The sequence below is a fragment of the Salvelinus alpinus genome, chromosome 19 (assembly GCF_045679555.1).
Source record: "Salvelinus alpinus chromosome 19, SLU_Salpinus.1, whole genome shotgun sequence".
NCBI lineage: Eukaryota > Metazoa > Chordata > Actinopteri > Salmoniformes > Salmonidae > Salvelinus > Salvelinus alpinus.
The window spans coordinates 14,412,438-14,437,907 of NC_092104.1; the positions used below are offsets into that span (position 1 = coordinate 14,412,438).

At 44.6% G+C, this 25,470-nt stretch overlaps 1 protein-coding gene across 4 annotated transcripts in view; it reads left to right on the forward strand.

The window, feature by feature from the left end:
• The window catches only part of LOC139545038 (ATP-binding cassette sub-family A member 2-like), a 129,855-nt gene that overhangs the window by 80,497 nt on the left and 23,888 nt on the right, over positions 1-25,470 (forward strand). For all 4 annotated transcript variants that reach the window (XM_071352394.1, XM_071352395.1, XM_071352397.1 and 1 more), the window contains exons 16-26: positions 12,506-12,620; positions 13,157-13,347; positions 15,614-15,764; positions 16,141-16,345; positions 17,690-17,848; positions 18,352-18,532; positions 18,933-19,145; positions 20,856-21,052; positions 21,893-22,066; positions 24,640-24,869; positions 25,039-25,159. In XM_071352394.1, coding sequence (XP_071208495.1) covers positions 12,506-12,620; positions 13,157-13,347; positions 15,614-15,764; positions 16,141-16,345; positions 17,690-17,848; positions 18,352-18,532; positions 18,933-19,145; positions 20,856-21,052; positions 21,893-22,066; positions 24,640-24,869; positions 25,039-25,159 — 1,937 coding nt within the window. The remainder of the gene's footprint in view (positions 1-12,505; positions 12,621-13,156; positions 13,348-15,613; positions 15,765-16,140; positions 16,346-17,689; positions 17,849-18,351; positions 18,533-18,932; positions 19,146-20,855; positions 21,053-21,892; positions 22,067-24,639; positions 24,870-25,038; positions 25,160-25,470) is intronic.

Here is a 25,470-nt window from a genome sequence, read left to right on the forward strand (position 1 = left end):
CTATCAAAGGACGTTCTATCCGTTCAAACCCTTCATTCTGGGTTGTACAATCCGACTAGTAACTGATGCTTGTTCCATAGCCCTTACACTTGTAAAACCATTGCAGTAGAATGGTTTAACTTAAGACCTTCGCTTCATACAGTTACACACATGCTTCATTACACAATTTAATTTATGTCAATTCTATCATCATAAGCATGGGGGAGAACATGGTCATGCTCTTCATGGCCTTCAGTGAGTTCCTTGTAATCCTCATTATCTTCATCATTCTCATCAGCAAATGGCATTTATTTTAGCCCAATCAAACTAAAAGTCTCTCCTGCAGTTGCAGAAGTGGACATAATAGTTGCGTAGACCCGTGAGACAAAAGAAGAGCACAGTGTCTCAAGCAGTTTCTGCTATGTGATCTGCCTAATAGGTGACATTCATAGACGAGTCAGGAACAAAGGTACAACACTCATCTCCAATGACTGCACACACTCCTCCCTGACTTCCTCACACACTCCTCCCTGACTTCCTCAGAGGTAGTCTAGAGCTTCACGATTTTGGAAGGCCAATTTTGGAAGTGCTACCATTTCAGTACTGAGGGCCTTAAGGGCTTTTGACGTAGCATTAGCCACTCCATAATTAGGGAGCATTACACCAGTAAATTGTGACAGGGCAGTTTGAATATGAGTAATCCCTGCCAGCGAGCACTGCTGCAGGGGGACAATATCCCTGGAAATGAATTATACGTCATCTGGCACTGCTCTCATAGCAGGAACAACGAACCCAATAGTACACACTACCCCCAAATTATCTGGTAGTACATAATATGCGCTGTTCCGACATAACCAATAGGTCCCATTAGGGGCTGATTTACTTGTTTCTAAGGTTATATGAAGCACTGAGAGGACCACACTTACATTTGAGAGTCTGCCCATCTGCAAATCATAAACTGTCAGTGACCAATTTGATTCTCCATCAGTCCATTGTACAATTGCACAGATTTTCACCTAGGTAGACAGACCCATTACCTTGTATACACCAGGATGCAGTCAATGAGCATTCTATTGTGATGGGTGTGGGACATATTTCATTTTCACAAGGTCTTCTATAACTACTTATCCAAGTTTGGTTATAAAAAGCAAAATAAGGTCCGGTCGTCAAGGAGGGGAATTGTAAACCTCAGTGCTGGGAGCATGGAAAAGTCTACCGACTGGGACACCCAGTAAAGGGAGCCCATCACCTACCCCCTGTGGGCCTAGCTCACAGACCCAACAGGAAGTGCTTGGGGAGAGTCCATTCGCCACCATCTGTGCTGTGGAAAGGAATGAGTTCATAGTGTCTTTGAAGTCTTGTTTTCCTCTCACAACCTTTCCAGCTTCTTCTGTGCCTCTACTCCGGGCCTGCTGTGGTCCCGTTGGCTGGGGACGGTCCCTGGATCCTTCTAGGTCATTACTGGCCACTATCACGGTGAGACCAATCCAGAAACAGGTCCTTTCGCATTCACCGATCCTCCTCACCATTCTGATTTCCTGGTTCTGGCAACTTCCTGCAGTGGGACGTGTGTGTCCACGTATCTCGTTCTGCTACCTTGACAGCCGAGGATTTGGTCAGGAGCACCTGGTATGCTCCCTTTCACCTGGGGTCTTTCCAACTTTTTCTTTTCTTGACCACAATGAACCTGCAAGGTTCGGCAGAGAAGCCTTCACTTGTGAGAAGAGAGTATTAAGAACACTGTTAAGAGATACACAATAAGCCACCATATCCTCCTCCATTGCTTCAAGGGTTAACCTATTTTGGGTGAAAGGATTGTTAGTCATTCTCATGGGGCATCCAGTTAGTACCTCGTGTGGGGAGAGACCTGTCAGTGGGAGACCTACCTCTCATGCTCATCAGTGCCAGAGGGAGTACTTTTACCCAGGTCAGACTCATTTCTGCCATGAGTTTGGTCAATTTGTTATTTAGCGTTTGGTTATCAAATCAAATCAAATTATATTTGTCACATGAAATGCTTACTTACAAGCCCTTAACCAACAATGCAGTTTTAAGAAAATACCAACAACAAAAAAGTAAGAGATAAGAATAACAAATGATTAAAGAGCAGCAGTAAAAACCAATAGCGGGGCTATATACATGGCGTGTTGTACAGCATCCCCTGACTGTGGGTGGTAGGCACAGTGCGCCCTCAAGTCAACCTGCAATGCTTCTGATAAGGACTGAACAATCTTGTTTAGGAAATGTCTACCGACAGCCCCCACCTTGGAAGGATGTCTCGCAGGAGAGCTTTGGCCACATTACATGCTGTGGCTCTTCGACACGGGAATACCTCAACCCACTTGGAAAACATATGAACAATAAACAAACAATATTTGTTTCCTTCACATGGGGTTAATTCAATGAAGTCCATCCTCAAATTCTCAAAAGGTCCTTCTGGCCATGGGTGAGATGTGGGGGTTATAGAAATACCACGTCCTACATTGTTAGTCAAACAAGTGTATATCTTTTTTACAAAACTTTTCAGCAAACACAGTGAATCCCACAGTGCTCCAGTATTTATTTACAAGATCTACCATCCCTCTTTTTCATACATGGTCTTGACCGTGTGACAACTTTGTGAGGAATAGGAAAGTACAACGGGGCATGTTGTCACGACTCCGACCGAAGGTGGCTCCCCTTCCCGTTCGGGTGGTGCTCGGCGGTCGTCGTCGCCGGCCTACTAGCTGCCACTGATTCTTTTCTCCCCCTCCTTATGTGTTTATTGATTACACCTGTTTTGAGTTTGTTGTAATTAGTTGGTCTTTATTAGTCAGCCGGCCCGCCCGTTTCTTTGTGCGGGCTTGATTATTGTAAGCCTGGTGTTTGATACAGACGAACGTGTTGGTTTATGTTCGTGTGTAGTGCTGGACTGTTTTCGTTCCCCGTGTCTGGGGCAGTTTGTTTTGAGCACCCAGTGTTTAGTGGGGTGGCCGTGGTTCACCGTGTGCGCATTAAAAGAGCACTATATTGAACTCTCTGTTTTCCTGCGCCTGACTTCACACTCACGACACCCAGTACCTGGTCTGGTTTGCTCAAATTATCCTGCCACACTCCCGAGGTGTCCATATATCAATGTTCAGTCCACCTACGTTTTTCTGATGCATCAACCATTGCCTGCAAAGCAACAATATCATTGACAGAGAAATGGTTAGTGAAAAACAGGAACTGAAAAAGGGGGAACGAAAAGAGGAAGCAGCTAGTTTCGCTGCACAGTCTGATTTGAGCATTTCTTGAGAAATGAGAAATGCTATCTTTACCGCTGTTATGAGCCTGACACTTCACCACAGCAACAGAGGATGGTAACAATATTGCTTTTAGCAACTATCCATGAGCAATTGTTTTACCAGAAGAGGTTAGAAACCCATAGTCCCAAAATCGTGCACCACCCCAAAAGCATACCTACTGTCAGTGTAATTGTTTACTGCTTTATCCTCTGCTAATATGCATGCTCGTGTTAAGCCAAGAAGTTATGCTGCTTGTGCAGACAGGTGTTGTGGGAGACGTGCACTTTCCACAGTCTCTAAAGCGGTGACAACAGCACTTCCCATTTCCTTGCTACATCACCCAATCAGTTCATCCAAGGCCCAGTGTCTTCCCTCTTCATGTCTTTGGTTTTTGATAGACTGCAGTGGGGGACAGCACCATTCACATCATACAGTTCTCTCTGTGTATCTGTGAGGAGGACTGCTGCTGCGGTTAATCATTCACCATAGTACATGCCATCAATTCTCAGTTCCATTTTTTTCTGGGAACTTTGTCCAGCGTATATCATAGCCTTGTTCTACTTCAATGGAGGGAACTGCAGTTGTGTAGTGAAGGTGTTTTGGAACCTCCCAGTCTTCCTGATTTTGGGTAAGAGACATCCCTCTGAGTTCTCCTTCCATGTCTGCATCTTCCAAATGCCAGGCATAGTAGGACTGTGCCATACATGGGAACATTCCACTTGTTGGTGACCGAATGGAGACACCCTCTGGGTCACAGGAGATGTGAATTTTAATTTTGCACATGAGGTCTCTTCCCAATAGATATACTGGGCATGATGATGAATACAAGAATCGATGTCTCTATTTCCCAGTTTCCCATGCTACTGGTAGGGGGTATGTGAGCGGTTCAATAGAGGGGATGCCCGACGCGCCGACAGTTTTGTCACTACCCTGATCTGTTTCACCTGTCCTTGTGCTTGTCTCCACCCCCCTCCAGTTGTCGCCCATCTTCCCCGTTATCCCCTGTGTATTTATACCTTTGTTTTCTGTCTGTCTGTGCCAGTTCGTCTTGTTTGCCAAGTCAACCAGCATTTTTCTCCTAGCTCCTGTTTTTTTCCAGTCTCTGTTTTTCTCTTCCTCCTGGTTCTGACCCTTGCCTGTCCTGACTCTGAGCCTACCTGACCATTCTGCCTGCCCTTGACCTCAAGCCTGCCTGATGCCCTGTACCGTTTTGGACTCTGACCTGGTTATGAACTCTTGCCTGTCCCTGACCTGCCTTTTGACTACCCCTTGGACTATAATAAATATCAGAGCTCAAACCATCTGCCCCCTGTGTCTGCATCTGGGTCTCGCCTTATAATGCGAACTGGCCATGACTGACCCAGCAGACTTGGACCAGCTCCGTCACGCTGTCTCCCTGCAGGGAGCTACTATTAAGAAACAGGAGGAGCTACTTCAGCACCTGATGGAGTGGTTCCGATCTCTGGCGGAACGCCACAACCAGGGGATCAAGGCATTAACGGAGCAATTCCGTGAATTAGCTTGCAGACAGCACGCCACATCTAAGACCTCCCAGCCACTCAGTAACTTCCCTTCTATGCCGGCGATCCTGGTACCTGCCGCCGTTTCTTTCCCAGTGCTCCCTCATTTTTGAGCTTCAGCCATCTTCATTCCCTTCGGATCGATCGAAGATAGCGTATCTAATTACGCTAATGTCCGGAAGGGCGCTCTCCTGGGCGACGGCTGTTTGGGAGCAACAATCCACCGTTTGCCATAACCTGGAAGATTTCATGGCTGAGGTGAGGAAGGTATTCGTTTCTCTGGTGTCTGGGAGAGAGGTGGCCCGAAAACTATTGAAGGTACATCAGAACTCCCATAGTGTGGCAAACTACGACGTAGATTTTCGCACATTTGCCGCCGAGAGTGCCTGGAATCCGGAGGCTCTGTTCGATATCTTCCTTCATGGACTATCGGAGGAAATAAAAGACGAGCTCGCAGCTCGGGAGTTACCATTGGACCTCGATTCCCTCATCGCCCTTTCAATTAGGATTGAACGCCGGAGAGAGAGGAGTTTGGATCTCGGGAACATTCTTCCATCTGCTGCTACTTGCTCACCTCCGAAGGAACCCGGAAATCCCCGAAGTGTGCATTTCCGTGAAGAACCGAAGCCACCCGAGTTCCCTTGAGAATCATCGGCGATGATACTCCTGAGCCTTTGCAACTGGGCAGAGCTAGATGATCTCCTAGGGAACGTAGGGTGAACTCCAAACTGTTGTCTGTTCTGTGGGGCTGTGGGACATTATATAGCCACCTGCCCTGTTATGAGACCAATTGTTTTAGTAGGTACAAGTACTCTGGTGAGCCAGACTGGGAATTCTCTAATTTCCATCACCCGCACTCCTCTTTTTGTGATACTGCTGTGGGGAGAGTCTAAGTCTCTCCGGGTGCACATAGACTCTGGGGCTGATGAAAGTTTTATGGATGCTACCCTAGTTTCTGAATGTTTTCCCCACTCAACTCCTCTCTGTTTCCATGGACACTAGATCACTGGACGGCCGCTCCATTGGAACAGTTACCCACAGCACTGTTACCGTTAATCTGCAGCATTCAGGAAATCACAGTGAGTCAATACAGCTTCTCCTCATTAATTACCCCCATGTTCCTGTTGTTTTGGGATGGTATTACCTCCAGAAACACAACTCTGTTATTGACTGGACCACGAGTTAAGTCCTGGGTTATTCCCTCCAGAAACACAACTCTGTTATTGACTGGACCACGAGTTAAGTCCTGGGTTATTCCCTCCAGAAACACAACTCTGTTATTGACTGGACCACGAGTTAAGTCCTGGGTTATTCCCTCCAGAAACACAACTCTGTTATTGACTGGACCACGAGTTAAGTCCTGGGTTATTCCCTCCAGAAACACAACTCTGTTATTGACTGGACCACGAGTTAAGTCCTGGGTTATTCCCTCCAGAAACACAACTCTGTTATTGACTGGACCACGAGTTAAGTCCTGGGTTATTCCCTCCAGAAACACAACTCTGTTATTGACTGGACCACGAGTTAAGTCCTGGGTTATTCCCTCCAGAAACACAACTCTGTTATTGACTGGACCACGAGTTAAGTCCTGGGTTATTCCCTCCAGAAACACAACTCTGTTATTGACTGGACCACGAGTTAAGTCCTGGGTTGGAGCCCGTTCTGTCATTCCCATTGTCTTAAAGCGGCGCAGCCTTCCCCGAGATGTCCTCCTCAGGGCTTAAGTAAGGCTTCGGATTTCTCTGCCGTTCCCTCAAGGAACGGGCTACTTCTCTTCCCCCGAATCGTCCCTACGATTGTGCCATTGACCTTACCCCAGGCACCACATCGCTTCGTGGTCAGCTATATTTCCTATCCGGCCCAGAGATCAAGGCCGGGGAGAAGTATGTTGATGTCACGGCTTTCATCATAATGAGGATCGGACCAAAGCGCTGCGTGGTAAGTGTTCATGATTTTATTTGATCACAAAACACTCGTGCATAAACTATACAGAAAACAACTACCCACAAAACACAGGTGGGAAAAGCCTGCCTAAGTATGATTCCCAATCAGAGACAACGATAGACAGCTGTCCCTGATTGAGAATCATACCCGGCCAAAACATAGAAACAGAAAACATAGAAATAAAGAAACTAGAATGCCCACCCTAGTCACACCCTGGCCTACCCAAAATAGAGAATAAAAACCTCTCTATGGCCAGGGCGTGACAATTGAGGACTCTCTGGCTGCTGGAAGCATCCGTCCTTCTGCATCCCCTGCCGGTGCAGGGTTTTACTTTGTGGAAAAGAAGGACAAAACCCTGCGTCCGTGCATTGACTACCGGGGTCTTAATGACATAACTATCAAGAATCGTTACCCCCTACCACTCCTCTCCTCGGCTTTCGAACCTCTCCAGGGGACTACCATCTTTTCCAAGCTGGACCTTCGTAATGCCTACCACCTGGTTCGGATACGTGAAGGAGATGAGTGGAAGACCGCTTTCAACACTGCCTGTGGACATATGAGTACCTCGTCATGCCGTTTGGTCTCACTAATACCCCGCTGTCTTCCAGGCCCTGGTAAACGATGTGCTCCGGGACATGTTAAATAATTTTGTGTTCATCTACCTCGACGATATCCTTTTTTTTAACCGATCTGCCCAAGAACACGTCCTCCATGTTCGACAAGTCCTTCAGCGCCTATTTGTGAAAGCGGAGAAGTGTGAGTTCCACCATTCTACAATCTCCATTCTGGGATATGTCATCGCTGAAGGAAATGTCCAGGTGAAAGCAGTAGTGGATTGGACCCAACCTACATCCGGGGTGCAGCTACAATGTTTCCTGGGGTTTGCCAATTTCTACCGCCATTTCATTCAAGGTACAGCACCCTGGTGGCCCCCCTCTCTGCACTCACCTCTCCCAAGGTACCGTTCATCTGGTCCCCAGCTGTTGACAGAGCCTTTGTGGACCTGAAGCATCAGTTCACTACAGCCCCCATCCTCGTCCATCCGGACCCAGGCCGGATGGACGAGGTGGGGGCTATCCTGGGGGCTATCCTGTCCCAGCGGTCTGCCCAGAACCAAAAGCGTATCTGGGTCTCGCCTTGTGTCATTATAACTTTGCATTGTTCTTTTCGAAGGAATGAGTTTCAGGGCTGATTTCTTCAGGACAGAGACTGCTGCATCAGTGTCTTCTAAGGAATGGATTTTTTTTCTTCCAGTATCTCAATGTGAATCAGTGAATTTTCTGTTGAGAGAGTAGTTAGTTGTAACATCTGTAGGGGTGTTTCTTCTTCATCATCTTTTGTTTCCACCTCATCCTGTTGTCCACCTCCTAAAGAATCATTTACCCTCACGTTTCTGGGCGGTCCATTCCACTCCTTTCTGTCTCCATTTTCTTAGCAGTCTTTGGCAAAATGTCCTGGTTTAACACTTTTAACCGTTTCTTTCCGGGGGTCCAGAGTTTGCACCTCTCCCATCTTCTCTCTTGTCCCCCACCTGTTCCTCTTCCTCAACTTCTTCCTTGACCTCCGGCTCTGCTGTAGAACATCAGCTGAGCCGTTTGCAATTTAGCCCAAGCTTTTGTATTCTTGGCTTTTATCTGTCTTTCTGTATGGTTGATATGTTGTTTCACATCAGCCAGTGTCTTTGTTTCCCATCCTATACAGGTGGTGGTTACAGCTGTTTTTAGGTCTTGGCGTAAACCAGTGACACCAGCATGACACAGCAGACTGGTATATGATTCCTGGTCAGAGGCAAGGAATATATTTTCCATCCACTCTTGGTCATCTTTAACGGTCTCATCAGTTTTCATTGTTGTAGAGTGGATTTTCTGCCAGTCTGTGTGTTCTGATTGTCACACCCATCTCGTGCTGCGTTGCTGTCCTAGTCTCCTTTGCACTGGATCCACTTGAATTTCAGACAGTGGCAGAGTATTTCTTCAATTTCTCTGGTTGTTGGATTGTACATTGTTATTATAGCTCGTACTTCTTCTTCAAATTTCACTGCATCTTTAGCAGGATCAGTGACATCTTTTACTGTTGCCTTGATTTCATACACATCCCATAGTATTTCCACTGTTATGGGTGCTCCTTCCTGTAGGTTAGGGTATTGTATGAGGGGTATATTGAATACTCTTGTGTGGCTGGTGGAAGGGGTGGCATGGGGGTCAGCGGTCGTCCATCATGGTTTAAATAATCTTCAAAGCGTAAGGGTGGATTTCTGTGTCGCTGTGGCCTTGCAAGATCCAATCCAGTCAACGAGCAATTATGCTCGCCTGGAGTTCCCAAAATGTGTCTGTGGAGTGGTTTGAGGTGACTGGTAGGGCGGTGGCACTTGATCTTGTCCCCCTATGGCCTTGGAGCTGTGGATGGGGTTGCAGTAAGGGCTGTGCCCCCAATGGGGCTGTTGGAATTGCTGAATTTAGGCTGTTCCCTTTTTTTCTTTGCTTGTGTCCTTCTCTCACTTTTTTCTGTTTCCTTTCCTTTGTCTACTTGCTTCACCATTAATCCTTTACTTTGTCTACTTGCTTCACCATTAATCCCTTCCTTTGTCTACTTGCTTCACCATTAATCCTTTACTTTGTCTACTTGCTTCACCATTAATCCTTTACTTTGTGTACTTGCTTCACCATTAATCCTTTACTTTGTCTACTTGCTTCACCATTAATCCTTTACTTTGTCTACTTGCTTCACCATTAATCCTTTACTTTGTCTACTTGCTTCACCATTAATCCTTTACTTTGTCTACTTGCTTCACCATTAATCCTTTACTTTGTCTACTTGCTTCACCATTAATCCTTTCCTTTGTCTACTTGCTTCACCATTAATCCTTTCCTTTGTCTACTTGCTTCACCATTAATCCTTTACTTTGTCTACTTGCTTCACCACTAATCCTTTACTTTGTCTACTTGCTTCACCATTAATCCTTTCCTTTGTCTACTTGCTTCACCATTAATCCTTTCCTTTGTCTACTTGCTTCTCCATTAATACTTTCCTTTTTCTACTTGCTTCACCATTAATACTTTCACTGTTTTGCCCTTCAATAGGTCCGCTTCTCTATCCCACTTGTGGAAATCAACCAATTTAACTTTTATTTTTCTGTATCTCTTCTCTGTCTCTTCCAACTTTTCTGTGGCTTCTACGAGTCTCTCTGTACTGAGGGTCCCATCTAAAGTGAATGCTCCATTTGTCCATTTAGTCCATTTAACTGTTTGTTCAAACACCCCACAATATTCTGACTCATCATTTTGTCAGGGCCCCAAAGTTCACATTAATGGTCAATATCAATGTTGTATTTTGTGTCTTTGTAATTACGTTCTTTCTTTTATAATACAGGGGTTTAGATATATATTTTTGACAAACTCCTTCACACTAGTGTTCTATTCATGCAACATATTCGGTAATAGTAATCTTTCCTTTAATATCTTCACACCTCACATCACACAGAATCCCTACATAACGTCATCAATCGAAGTCCACACAGAACTTTCTTAGGTGTTCACATCCACACCACCAGCAACGATCAGCACATCGCAATCAGCCTGAGAGGCACCAATGATCATGTTTTTGCTCAAACTTTTTAATGGTTCTCTCAATGCCTCTCTACCGGTAAATCAGATGGCCGGCGGTGGTGGACAGAAGCCTTATATAACGTTATCAATCGAAGTCCACACAGAACTTTGTGCAGTCCACACAGTACTTGGTTTGGCATTCACATGCACACATAAACATTTCCTTCCTAATTACACACCCACTTCAAACACCATTCACACAGAATTCCTACACAGAACATTCGTTCAGTTCACACAGAACTTTCTTAGGTATTCATTCAGACATGCGCACACAATGTACACACACACACTCAATACACTATTTCTAGCTTCTTGTTGCATCTTTACGAAGTTCATACAGAACTTGCTTAGGTTTTCACACTCGAATGCCTATATAACGTTATAAACGAGGTTCACCGAACCTTCGCCTAGTTTTTCTTAGAACTTGGATCCCTTCTTAAACAACATTACTTCATTTAAATTGACTTACTGAAATCAGTTGAGTTGTCCTTCTAGGTTTCGTGGATGTTGTGTTTCCTCCCACAGTGGAGGTCTGGTCCGGGTGGGTCCTCATCCTCTTTGGTGAGACAGGAATTTTCCTCTTACGCCTTCTGAAGAACGCGCCACCGGTGTTCCCTCTCAGACCTTCACTGATGGATCACGTCAAAGATCAAACATCCTGTTTCGTGACCCCAGAATTGTTGTGGAAATTCATCACTAAGGACTCAAACTCAAAGTAAATGAATCAATCTTTATTATCACGGCGGAGAGGTTCACTAACTCAATACAAGCCTGATGAAACTCTGAAAGAGCCTTTCCCCTTTCAGTCCATTTATACTGCTACACAAACAAGTCATATAAGCATGGTTGGTTCCTGCATGAGACTGACTGACATCACACCAGGCTTCTTACCTTGAAACTGGGATATTGTATCACTCCTTCTAGTTCCCAGAGCAATGTTCTGGGCGTACTGCCAAATTGCTTATCAGTGATAGACTCCTTTGTGTAGTCAATCCATCACTCACATGAACCCAACCAAGACAGGTTATAACAAAGCAGCATTATGCTAAACATACGATCTGATACACACAGAGAACATTTACATCACAGTACACTTTGAACTTCAAAGTGAATCTCAGCATTTTTAAAAGTACAATCAAGAAAAACTGTATTATTTATCATAGTGATTAAGGAGTGACATTAAAACAGAGTAATTAATATGCCCCACCAACATTAGACAACTATACAGAAAAACTTAACGTTGCGTCGTTAAATAAGTGAATCAAATTAATGATGAGAGAATAGTCAAATTAACTGATAATTGACACATCCTTGGTGGCATAGCAGGTAGATCGGCATAGCAGGTAGATCGGCATAGCAGGTAGATCGGCATAGCAGGTAGATCGGCATAGCAGGTAGATCGGCATAGCAGGTAGATCGGCATAGCAGGTAGATCGGCATGCCATGAAACCAAGAGGTGGTGAGCTCAAATCCCAGGTGAGGACATGATGAAGAACAATTACTTTATAAATGAACATGCACAAATGAATCATATGTGTCAAACATGTAAGTTAAAAGCAATGTGTGTAACCAGTTGCACAGTCCTCTATTAGTTAAAGATGCCAAATAATAATGTATTGTTGAATAAACATATGAGAAAGTTGAGCAAACCCATCCTTTTAAATTGACAGAATTTTTGCCAAAGTTTTCTCTAGTTGGACCTAAGTGTGTTTAACTATTTTTTAGTTCAGGTAACACAAGTTAGTTCAGGTAACACTTGGACCGAAAAGTTGAGTAACCGATAAACAGACTGTGGAACCAGTTACTTCATAATAATTAGTAAATAGGTGTTTTTTGACAGTGTATATTAGCCCCCAAAGCTACAAGGATGCACTTTCATGCTAGGTTTAGGACCTCATATTGAAGCTTATAGAGACCCCAACTGATATATAGAACAATCTTAAAAGTATCTACCTTGATTTAGATACAAGCATCATGAAACCTCTAACACAAAAATGCTGACCTCTTCCTAAATATTTGGTCAAATGATACATTTTGTGTATGGTTTCCTAGAAACAAGGGGTGGCTCAACTGACCCTTTGGTTCAACTTACCTCACTCTCCCCTATGGTTTCATTCCTTTGGTAGTATTTCTTTCTCCCTGCTTTAACCTATACTTTGTCATTAACAAACTTCCTGTCATGGGTCCACAGCTTCCTGTTTGTGATCGAGCACATGATGCCTCTGTGCATGGTGATCTCCTGGGTGTACTCTGTAGCCATGATGATCCAACACATTGTGGCTGAGAAGGAGCACCGGCTCAAAGAGGTGAGCTGCTTACATGTCTACCTGTGGTGGCTGTTGGCACTTTAAATTAGAGGACAGGCTCATAATAATGGCTGAAATGGAATTAATTGCACAGTATCAAACACACGTTTAATACCGTTCCATTTACTCCATTCCAGACAATATTATGATCCGTTATCCCTTCACCAACCCCCACTGCTGTCTACACTAGGATCTCAGTGTCCTGTCCTGTGTCTGTCTGTGACAGTGGAGCAGCATCACTAATGCCATCTTCTCTCTGCCATCTCTTTGGCAACCTGTAGCAGAATGATGTCGCTCATATTTACTACCTCTGTTCTGCCCCCCGTTGGAAAAATACTGATTTCAATCAAATAAAAATCTCAAACTTGAAATTTGTACGATATGTTTTTCTGAATATTTAGAATATTTACATAATTGTATTATTTTGTTCGATATGTGGTTTGAAATCACATTCTCATTCATATAAGTGCATGTAAGACTGTAAAAAAGAGGATTAACCTCTTCTGGTAACCTGTGTACTCCCTGCCTGCCTGAAGGTGATGAAGATGATGGGCCTGAACAATGCGGTCCACTGGGTGGCCTGGTTCATCACTGGCTTCGTCCAGCTGTCCATCTCCGTGACCGCCCTGACGGCCATCTTGAAGTACGGCAGAGTGCTCCTCCACAGTGACATCTTCATCATCTGGCTCTTCCTCTCCATCTACGCCATCGCAACGATCATGTTCTGGTAATGAAGACACTACTACCGCTCTGATGTTAGTCTAGTAAAAAGCATGAGTGGACATACACCCAAAATAGTAGGAGAGGCCTACGCTGAGCTCGGATCTCAGTACAGAGGGGGCGGGGCTCCGTCGAGGGGCCCTTCTTAACAAATAATAAAAAATATCAATAGCTGATATGGTCATAAACTCAAATTAGTCATCATCACATATTGAGCAAAGCAAGCCTTCATATAGAGATATAGTGCATCACTTTGCCTGACAATATTTTTTCCACATTTTGTTATGCTACAGCCTTATTCTAAAATTGATCAAATAAAACGTGTTCCTCATCAATCTACACACAATACCCCATAATGACAAAGCAAAAAGGGGTTTAAAACCCCCCAGAAATACCTTATTTACATAAGTATTCAGACCCTTTGCTATGAGACTTGAAATTGAGCTCAGGTGCATCCTGTTTCCATTGATCATCCTTGAGATGTTTCTACAACTTGATTGGAGTCCACCTGTGGTAAATTCAATTGACTGGACATGATTTGGAAAGGCACACACCTGTCTTATTTTTCATGAGTTTGCAAAAATGTACAAGTTTTTTGCTTTGCCATTATGGGTTATTGTGTGTAGATTGATGAGGAAATGTTTTATGTAATCCATTTTAGAATAAGGTTGTAATGTAACAAAATGTGGAAAAAGTCAAGGGGTCTGAATACTTTCCGAATGCACTGTATATACAGAAGTATGTGGACACCCCTTCAAATGAGTGGACTCGGCTATTTCAGCCACACCCGTTGCTGACAGGTGTATAAAATCGAGCACACAGCCATGCAATCTCCATAGACAAACATTGGCAGTAGAATGGCCTTACTGAAGAGATCAGTGACTTACAATGTGGCACTGTCATAGGATGCCACCTTTCCAACAAGTAAGTTTGTGAAGTCTTTGCCCTGCTAGAGCGAACCCGGTCAATTGTGAAAAAGTGCTGTTATTGTTAAGTGGAAAAGTCTAGGAGCAACAACGGTTTAGCCGCAAAGTGGTAGGCCACACAAGCTCACAGAATGGTACCGCCGAGTGGTGAAGCGTGTAGCGAGTAAAAATCGTCTGTCCTCGGTTACACCACTCACTACCAAGTTCCAAACTGCCTCTGGAAGCAATGTCAGCACAATAAAATTTTGTCGGGAGCTTCATGAAATGGGATTCCATGGCCGAGCAGCTGCACACAAGCCTAAGATCACCATGCGCAATACCAAGTGTCGGCTGGAGGGGTATAAGGCTTGCCGCTATTGGTCTCTGGAGCAGTGTAAACACGTTCTCTGGAGCGATGAATCACGCTTCACCATCTGGCAGTCCGACGGACGAAGCTGGGTTTGGCAGATGCTAGGATAACGCTACCTGCTCCAATGCATAGTGCCAACTGTAAAGTTTGGTGGAGGAGGAATAATGGTCTGGGGCTGTTTTTCATGTCCCCTTAGTTCCAGGGAAGATACATCTTAACGATATAGCTTACAATGGCATTCTAGACAATTCTGTGCTTCCAACTTTGTGGCAACAGTTTGGGGAAGGCCCTTTCCTATTTCAGCATGAAAATGCCCATGTGCACAAAGCGAGGTCCATACAGAAAAGGTTTGTTGAGATGGGTGTGAAAGAACTTAACCTGCCTGCACAGAGCCCTAACCTCAACCCCATTGAACACCTTTGGGATGAATTGGAATGCCAACTGCAAGTCATGCCTAATCCCCCAACATCAGTGCCCGACCTCACTAATGCTCTTGTGCTGAATGGAAGCAAGTCCCTGCAGCAATGTTCCAACATCTAGTTGATTCTCTCATCTCTCTTTCACTCTGTGATGTCAGAGCAGCAGTGACTGCACACACATTGATGATGTTAGAGATCTAATGAAACATGAGTCACCCTGATATTTAGCGGCTGATTTGATAAAAGCGGTAACACTCAGTTTCACTTGTCAACCTTCGACTTCTATTTTGTGAGGAACGTGTTACTTCGAAATGCTATGTCCTTAATGTATCAAACAGACAGTGACTCAGCTCCTTTGCTAGACATTCCAGGGAAATGTGCATGATCTGAATATGGTTAGGTTGTCTTACAAATGGCACCCTATTCCCTTTATAGTGCACTACTTTTGACTAGGGTCCATTGGGCTCTGGTAAAAAGTATGACATTATATAGGGAATAGGGTGCCATTTGGAACACACACAACATGCTTACAGTATTTAACTCTTGTTTGTCTGTCTGTGTCCTGTCTGTTTATGTCAGTTTCCTGGTGTCCGTGATCTACTCCAAGGCCAAGCTGGCGTCTGCCTGTGGCGGGATAATCTACTTCCTAAGCTACGTCCCCTACATGTACGTGGCCATCAGGGAGGAGGTGGCCCATGACAAGATCACCGCCTTTGAGAAGTGCATTGCTGTAAGTCTTGGCCTCTGTTCTCTTTTCGGAAGCTCTCTCATACTTTATTCATTCTTTGTTAGTCACGTACTGTGCCCATGTTTAGCCTGTGTTTGGACAAATTCAATGAGAGAAACGGCCCTCCGGGCTCATGGCTCGATTGAGTTATTTTTCTCTTTCACTGTGTCAGATGGCCTGCTTCCAGGTGTGTATAGGCATATCATAATGTAAAAGCTACGAAGGATTCAAACAAAGTGACAAGAGTCGTGAATTGATTAATTCAATGATATTCTCTGACCAGTCTGAATCAGTGAGTTCTGGAAAGATCTTCACACATGTCAATAGCTCTTAACACATTGTCTGTTGTCTTTATTCTCATTCTCTCCTCTCTCTCCAGTCTCTGATGTCGACCACAGCGTTCGGCCTGGGCTCTAAGTACTTTGCCCTGTATGAGGTGTCAGGAGTTGGCATGCAGTGGCGCACCATCAACCAGTCGCCTGTAGAGGGCGATGACTTTAACCTTGGTCTGTCCATGATGATGCTCATCATCGATGCCAGTGTGTATGGAGTACTCACCTGGTACATAGAAGCTGTGCATCCAGGTAAACAACCAAGTCTTTGGCTGCTCACTTAAATACTTCACCTTTTATGTCCCTGTTTTGTGACTTATGTTTATGGAAGTAATTGGTATGAATCCCAAATGGAATCCTATAGAGAACAATAGTAATGGCGTCTTTTTGTAGGCACTGTTGTTTGTCCCGCTTGAGCCACCGTAGTAACAACATAGCCATAACACTTCCTCAAAATAGTCAGAATCAATCTAAGATAAATCAAGAAATATGTATTGTATTTGGCTATTTTTGCAGTTTTTAGTCGCACAATTTTACGTCTAGCTAAGATGTTTAGTGCAGTATTTCTCAAGTGAAAACATGTGCATGAAAACTAGTAGTGTAGTGCAGACAGTAGCTGCTACCTAGCTGCTACTGCTCTCTCTCGTCTCTCTTGTTGAATGACAGCAAATACCGTCCTTAGTTCCCACCCCTACTGTTGACCAATCACAGACAAAGGGGCTTAGACTTCAGCTACCGAACTTCGACTTGCCTCAAGAAAACATTTTATGTGCGTGAACAGCCGATAAAACCCTGCCGAACACCAAAACTAACTAAAACGTCACACATTTTTTCCATAATATTTGTGTGAACTGTTTTGACCGGGAAGCATGCGACAGGCTTAAAACAAAAAATGTGTTACCTCTGGTTCGTTTAGCCATTCCTATTTGGGAAATCATTGGGGACAAAATTGGGTTTTGGGATAAAAATAAGGTCTGAGGTTAACACAGGCTAAGGAGATCTTATACGTTTTGTTCTATGAGATAATATCAGTCAGTTAACATGACCTTAATGAATGATGAAGCCTTTGTGTTTTACATGCTTATTTTTCTTTTTAAAGATTTATTTAATTAGGCAAGTCAGTTAAGAACAAATTCTTATTTACAATGACGGCCTACACCGGCCAAACCCGGACAACGCAGGGCCAATTGTGCACCGCCCTGTGGGACTCCCAATCACGGCCGGATGTGATACAGCCTGGAATGGAAGCAGGGTGTCTGTAGTGACGCCTCTAGCACTGAGATGCACTGCCTTAGACCGCTGCACCACTCAGGAGCATATTTATGTTTTGATAACATAAATGCTTCAAAATTAACAAAAAGTGAATTTAATCTTTATCAGCTATCTCATAGAATAAATTGTATAAGATCTGCTAAGCCTGTGTTTTCCACAGATCTTATTTTCAGTGTTTATCCCAAAACCCTACAAAAAAAGCATTCATTTTCCCATAGGCTTTGGCCAACAAGCCATGGCAGAGTTAAGTATTGCAAGCAGGCGAGTTCTATTCCTTATGGGTCCTGGTCAAAGTAGTGGTCTGCTGTGGTCTCTGTCCTCCAGGGATGTATGGGCTGCCCCGGCCGTGGTACTTCCCCCTGCAGAAGTCCTATTGGCTGGGCAGTGGGCGTGTGGAGACGTGGGAGTGGCCTTGGGGAGGAGCAGCCAGGCTGAGTGTCATGGAAGAGGACCAGGCGTGTGCCATGGAACACCGGCGATCTGGTAAGCCAAGCTGCAGCCTGACCTCTGACAACCGGCGATGTGGTAAGCCCTACCAGATGTTTGTATTGAACTTTTAGGAACAAGAGTATATCTGTTCTAATCTGTTGTCACCTCTGTCAGTGGTTTACTGCATGGACCCCCAAAAAATTATCATTTTACACGTGTGAATCTCAAATAGGTTCAGGTTCTGCCATTGTTCTGTGACAATGCCTCTCTCTCTCTCTCTCTCTCTCTCTCTCTCTCTCTCTCTCTCTCTCTCTCTCTCTCTCTCTCTCTCTCTCTCTCTCTCTCTCTCTCTCTCTCTCTCTCTCTCTCTCTCAATTCAATTCAATTTAAGGGCTTTATTGGCGTGGGAAACATATGTTTACATTTCCAAAGCAAGTGAAAAATATAATAAGCAAAAGTGAAATAATCAATCAAAAATTAACAGTAAACAGTACAGTTTCAAACGAATAGACACATTTCAAATGGCATATTATCTCTCTCTTTCTATCTCCCTCCAGAGGAGATGCGTGGTATGGAAGAGGAGCCCAGCCACCTGCCCCTGGTGGTGTGTATAGACAAGCTGACCAAGGTGTACAAGACGGGCAATAAGCTGGCCCTCAACAAGCTGAGCCTCAACCTTCATGAGAACCAGGTGGTTTCCTTCCTGGGCCACAACGGAGCCGGCAAGACAACCACCATGTGAGAGAGATGAATGGGAATGTGCCCACGTGTGTTAGAGGGTTCCAGTCATTTCTGTTGTTGTGTTGTGTTTACGTGTGGATTCACAGAAGGAGACAGAGAGGTTTGTGTTGTATGTTTTGGTAAGACTGTGTTTGAATGGGTATTCTTCAACCGCTATTTTTAAAAGATTTTCATGTAATGATGAATTATAAACAGGCCATACATAATGTTGTCTATAACATCACCATAACTTTCCCATAATCTTCCCATAACATTCCCATAACATTCCCATAACATCCCCATAACGTCCACAAAATGGCCTTCAAATACATTGTTACATTTGTTTTCTGTGTCCATTTCTTCCCTCTATAATTAACCCTATCAATAACTACCATTCGTTTTCTGCTACCGTCCCCAGGTCTATTCTGACAGGTCTGTTCCCGCCCACCTCGGGCTCAGCCACCATCTACGGCCATGACATCCGTACTGACATGGAGCGGATCAGGCAGAACCTGGGCATGTGTCCGCAGCACAACGTGCTCTTTGACAAGCTCAGCGTGGAGGAGCACCTGTGGTTCTACTCCAAACTCAAAGGCATGGCCGAGGAGGACATCCGCAAGGAGATGGACAAGTATACCACATCCCATTTTTATGGTTTAACCAAATTAAAGACCCTAAGGTGTTAAACTATCAACATGGCATTAGATAGATTAGGATAAAAGCTCACATCTTCATATTGAAGGGTCGAAATGGTATATATAGTTACAGCAAGGTCGAAATTGTGGTGTAGAATTTGGGGGGGATGAACAGTAGACGGGGGTCCAGGGGTCCTACCCCGTAATAGTGGGAGACATTTTAAAACGCATTTCCTGCAATTCTACGCAGTTTGACATGACTTATTATGCCTCTCTTGATGGTTATTTTGAGGGGTATATGGAAGGGTATTTTGAAATATAAGTGGAAGAATAAGTCATCACATCATTATTTCAAGGCAAATATTAAGAAGACACAAAAGATGAAGAGTTGTTTTATATTTGGATTTCGCCTACCTTGTGCCCAGTCCACTTTTTTTCTATAATAATTGAGTGTGAACATACCATGGACAAAGACTGATGCGTGTGTCGTTGAATGTTTATCCCAACTTCCGAGTCTGTCTCCCGACCGTATTCTGTCAGCTTCCACTCGGTCATTCTGAAAGTGTTTCTTCTAATGACAGAAGCACAGATGATGTAATACTGTTTTGGTGCGTTCGTTTTACCCTGCCAGGGTAAATCGTTAAACTCGATGGAGCAGCCCCCCCAAAAATATTCCAGCCAGCGGAAAAAATAGAATGATTGACAGCCATCTGACCTGATAAGACCGAGGGGGGGGCACCAAAGGTGGCCAATCATATTTCATGGGGGTCTTGTCAGGACCCGGTGCTAGAAACAGTCACTAAATCGGCAGAACCCAGAAGATGAGGCAGACACAGCAGTACTAGAGATGGTGGTTTAATAAAAAATAGATAACTTCCAAAATACAAAGAAAATCCACAAAGTGGTAAAAACAGCAAGGGAAAAAACAAACCTAAAAGACTAATCCAAAATACAAAAGAACAAAACCAGAGAACCTCTGGAAAATCCAACAAGAGAAAAATATATGTTCACAACAAGGCTTGGGCTGGGGCTGGGTGCTAACATACAAACACTGAGCAAGGAACTAAGGAACACACAGGGATTAAATACTAACAAGGGAACGACATACAGGTGCAAACAATAATAGAGCAAGGGAAAAACAAAAGGTACAAAAAAGGTGCAATGGGGACATCTAGTGACAAAAAACCAGAACAGTCCTGGCCAAAACCTGACAGGTCTTGTGCCAAACCCCCCTCGTACCACCCCTGACATACATTAGTGGGGGAGGGGCTTGAATAGATGGTGCAGCTGAGCAGGGGAGACGCATTTGGGGCCCCGGAGCACCTACCTTCAGCAAACTTATTCTACACATTTTGTCATGAGACTGAGATACATTTTCCCGTTTTAAAGCTAATTTCCTGCAATTCTACACATTTTGCCATGGGGAAGTAAGAACAATGTGCTTTTCATAGCTCATCTCATGCTATTCTTCACATTTTGCCATGAGGATGAGAGAAAATGTTGCAGTTTTAAAGCAAATTTCGGTATTGCTTATGACATGTTCATATGCTACCTGGGGAGCCACTGACCTCCAGGGTGCCCCCCCACCCTGCCATCCCCCATGGTAATTTTGCCTATGAATTACAGGAGCCAGCAGTGATAACTAATCATACCTATCCATATCTCAAAATAATGTAAATTTCAAGGTGCTGTGTGTGTGTTGTCAGGATGATCGAGGATCTGGAGCTGAATAATAAACGGCACAGCCTGGTGCAGACTCTGTCTGGAGGAATGAAACGGAAACTGTCCGTAGCCATAGCGTTTGTGGGCGGCTCCCGGGCAGTCATCCTGGATGAGCCCACGGCGGGGGTAGACCCTTACGCACGCAGAGCCATCTGGGACCTCATCCTCAAGTACAAACAGGGTGAGACATGGGTCAACCGCACACATTAACCCTAACCCTCACACACTAGCACTCACAACAGGGTGAGACATGGGTAAACCTCACACACTACAGTGTATTACTTTTGACCTAGTGTAACCCTGTTCCCTATACAGTGCTCTACTTTTGACCTAGTGTAACCCTGTTCCCTATACAGTGCTCTACTTTTGACCTAGTGTAACCCTGTTCCCTACACAGTGCTCTACTTTTGACCTAGTGTAACCCTGTTCCCTATACAGTGCTCTACTTTTGACCTAGTGTAACCCTGTTCCCTATACAGTGCTCTACTTTTGACCTAGTGTAACCCTGTTCCCTATACAGTGCTCTACTTTTGACCTAGTGTAACCCTGTTCCCTATACAGTGCTCTCCTTTTGACCTAGTGTAACCCTGTTCCCTATACAGTGCTCTACTTTTGACCTAGTGTAACCCTGTTCCCTATACAGTGCTCTACTTTTGACCTAGTGTAACCCTATTCCCTATACAGTGCTCTACTTTTGACCTAGTGTAACCCTGTTCCCTATACAGTGCTCTACTTTTGACCTAGTGTCACCCAGTTCCCTATACAGTGCTCTACTTTTGACCTAGTGTCACCCTGTTCCCTATAGAGTGCTCTACTTTTGACCTAGTGTCACCCTGTTCCCTATACAGTGCTCTACTTTTGACCTAGTGTCACCCTGTTCCCTATAGAGTGCTCTACTTTTGACCTAGTGTCACCCTGTTCCCTATAGAGTGCACTACTACCATAAGGTCCTGTCAAAACTTCTCACACTAACACTCACAAAATTATGCATTGACACATTTTGAAAAAACTGTGTTTCAAGGCCGCACCATCCTGCTGTCCACCCACCACATGGATGAGGCTGACCTGTTAGGAGACCGCATAGCCATCATCTCCCATGGGAAACTCAAGTGCTGCGGCTCCCCACTCTTTCTCAAGAGCACCTACGGAGACGGCTACAAACTCACCCTGGTCAAGAAACAGAGTGAGAGCGGCGGTGGGTCTTTTTCTCCTCGTGTGTGTGTGTGTCTTTTGTATTTTCTCACCAGCTGTCAGACATATTCACTTTCTCTATCCAAGTCGTTGTACATTTAGGGGACAGTGGGGTAACTTGAGACATTGTTTTTACATTCGGCATCACTATAAACTAAAAAAAAGCAAAAAAAGAAACGTCCTCTCACTGTCAACTGTGTTTATTTTCAACACACTTATTAACATGTGTAAATATTTGTATGAACATAACAAGATTCAACAACTGAGACATAAACTGAACAAGTTCCACAGACATGTGACTAACAGAAATTGAATAATGTGTCCCTGAACAAAGGGGGGGTCAAAATCAAAAGTAACAGTCAGTATCTGGTGTGGCCACCAGCTGTATTAAGTACTGCAGTGCATCTCCTCCTCATGGACTGCACCAGATGTGCCAGTTCTTGCTGTGAGATGTTACCCCACTCTTCCACCAAGGAACCTGCAAGTTCCCGGACATTTCTGGGGGGAATGGCCCTAGCCCTCAGATCCAACAGGTCCCAGACGTGCTCAATGGGTTTGAGATACGGGCTCTTCACTGGCCATGGCAGAACACTGACATTCCTGTCTTGCAGGAAATCACGCACAGAACGAGCAGTATGGCTGATGGCATTGTCATGCTGGAGGTTCATGTCAGGATGAGCCTGCAGGAAGGGTACCACATGAGGGAGGAGGATGTCTTCCCTGTAACGCACATCGTTGAGATGGCCTGCAATGACAACAAGCTCAGTCCGATGAGGTTGTGACACACCGCCCCAGACCACGACGGACCCTCCACCTCAATCGATCCCACTCCAGAGTACAGGCCTCGGTGTAACGCTCATTCCTTCAACGATAAACGCGAATCTGACCATCACCCCTGGTGAGACAAAACAGCGACTCGTCAGTGAAGAGCACTTTTTGCCAGTCCTGTCTGGTCCAGCGACGGTGGGTTTGTGACCATAGGCGACGTTGTTGCCTCTGATGTCTGGTGAGGACCTGCCTTACAACAGGCCTACAAGCCCTCAGTACAGCCTATCTCTGCCTATTGCGGACCGTCTGAGCACTGATGGAGGGATTGTGTGTTCCTGGTGTAACTTGGGCAGTTGTTGTTGCCAACCTGTACCTGTTCCGCAGGTGTGATGTTCGGATGTACCGATCCTGTGCAGGTGCTGTTACACGTGGTCTGCCACTGCGAGGACGATCATCTGTCCGAGCTGTCTCCCTGTAGTGCTGTTTTAGGCGACTCACAATACGGACATTGCAATTTATTGCCCTGGCAACATCTGCAGTCCTCATGCCTCCTTGCAGCATGCCCAAGGCACGATTACGCAGATGAGCAGAGACCCTGGACATCTTTCTTTTGGTGTTTTTCAGAGTCAGTAGAAATACCTCTTTAGTGTCCTAAGTTTTCATAACTGTGACCTTAATTGCCTACCGTCTGTAAGCTGTTAGTGTCTTAACGACCGTTCCACAGGTGCATGTTCATTAATTGTTTATGGTTCATTGAACAAGCATGGGAAACAGTGTTAAAACCCTTTACAATGAAGATCTGTGAAGTTATTTGGATTTTATTTTGATTTGAATTATATTTGAAAGACAGGGTCCTGAAAAAGGGACGTTTCTTTTTTTGCTGAGTTTAGTATTCTTTCTAACAAAAATATCTACATATATTTCAGGATGTTGTGTATTCCTGGAAATAATCATAATTCATGTAAACATTACAGTTTTGAAAACATAGCTTTTCCCAAATAAATTGTCTCTAGGCACAACTTACCCCAGGTATGTGCGCTGGACAGGATAAGTTTAGCCGACTACAAATTTCTGTACTGAATGAAATATTACCATTACCTTTTTAAACCATGTCTATGTTTATTTCCCAAACACAAATCAACACAATCACAACCATGTTGTGCTTTTTTTTTACACTCTTAGCATAGGCCAGGCCCCGTTGATACATCATATCCCAGCAATAATACTTTGCATTATGCCTGTGAAGAAAACACTTAAATTTGCTCTATCTTGCCAATGCCTCAACTTGCCCCATGGCCAATGGCTCAACTTACTCTAATGCAAACAGTTTGACTGTATTAGCCCACAGAGCTACAAGGATGCACTCTCATGCTAGGTTTAGGACCTCATATTGGAGCTTATAGAGACCCCAACTGGTGTATAGAATAAAAAGTATCTACTTTGGTTTAGATACAAGCATCATGAAACCTCTAACACAATAACTATTTTGACAATTTTTTGGACCTAACTTACTTACCACTTTTCCCAAGTGGTTTCTTCCTTCATAGACTCCATGAAATGATGACCTCATCCTAAATTATTAATTTTGTGTATGGTTTCCTAGAAACAAGGGTGGTTCAACTTACCCCGTCGGCTCAACTTACCCCACTCTCCCCTATTGCTTGTACATATTTTGCCTCTAAAGTCTCTCTGCCCTATACTTTTCCTGCTGCCTCCTTATTCTCCTTGTCCTCCCTCCATCCATAATGCTGTGTGTTTTATTCTCCTTGTCCTCCCTCCATCCATAATGCTGTGTGTTTGTGCCTCCAGACCAGGTCACCAAGCCTCCATTCTTCCTGTCTCCTTGCTCCTCCTCCTCCCTGTCTCCCTCCTCCTCCCTGTCCCCCTCCTCCCTGTCTCCCTGCTCGGAGGCCCGGGTCACCAAGTTCATCCGTCAGTTCGTGGGGTCCTGTCTGCTGGTGTCTGACTCTAACACTGAGCTGTCCTACGTGCTGCCTTCGGAGGCTGTCAAGAAGGGCTGCTTCGAGAGGCTCTTTCAGGTACACACTTCCACCCAGACACAAACACAGACCTAGAGGCACAAAGTCAAATAGAGAGAGACAAACAGACAGGTACTCACTCAGACACAGAAAGGGAGCGTTCCAAATGGCACCCTATTCCCTTTATAGTGCACTACTTTTAACCACAGCCCATATTCCCTATTCCCAGGCGTTAGAGCAGAATCTGGACCACCTGGCTCTGACCAGTTTCGGGGTGATGGACACCACTCTGGAGGAGGTCTTCCTCAAGGTGTCAGAGGAGGACCAGTCCCTGGAGAACAGTGATGCTGGTGAGCACATTCAAAATGGCTGCCAATCCAATCCACTCATTATGGTATCATTGACTTGAATAGGGATTCCCATTCTAGTGATTCTATGAGACCAAATCCCAGTGTGTCTGTCTGTGGCTACACGGATCAATAAAGTTGTTTATAGAAGGACATTAATTACATGATTTTCCTTTCTGCTGAGCATGCAGTGCAGTGTCTGAGTTGCCGGATGTTAAATGCTGATATAGACTTTTCACAAGTTATCTACACTACATGACCAGAAGTATGTCAACACTTGCTCGTGGAACATCTCATTCCAAAATCATGAGCAT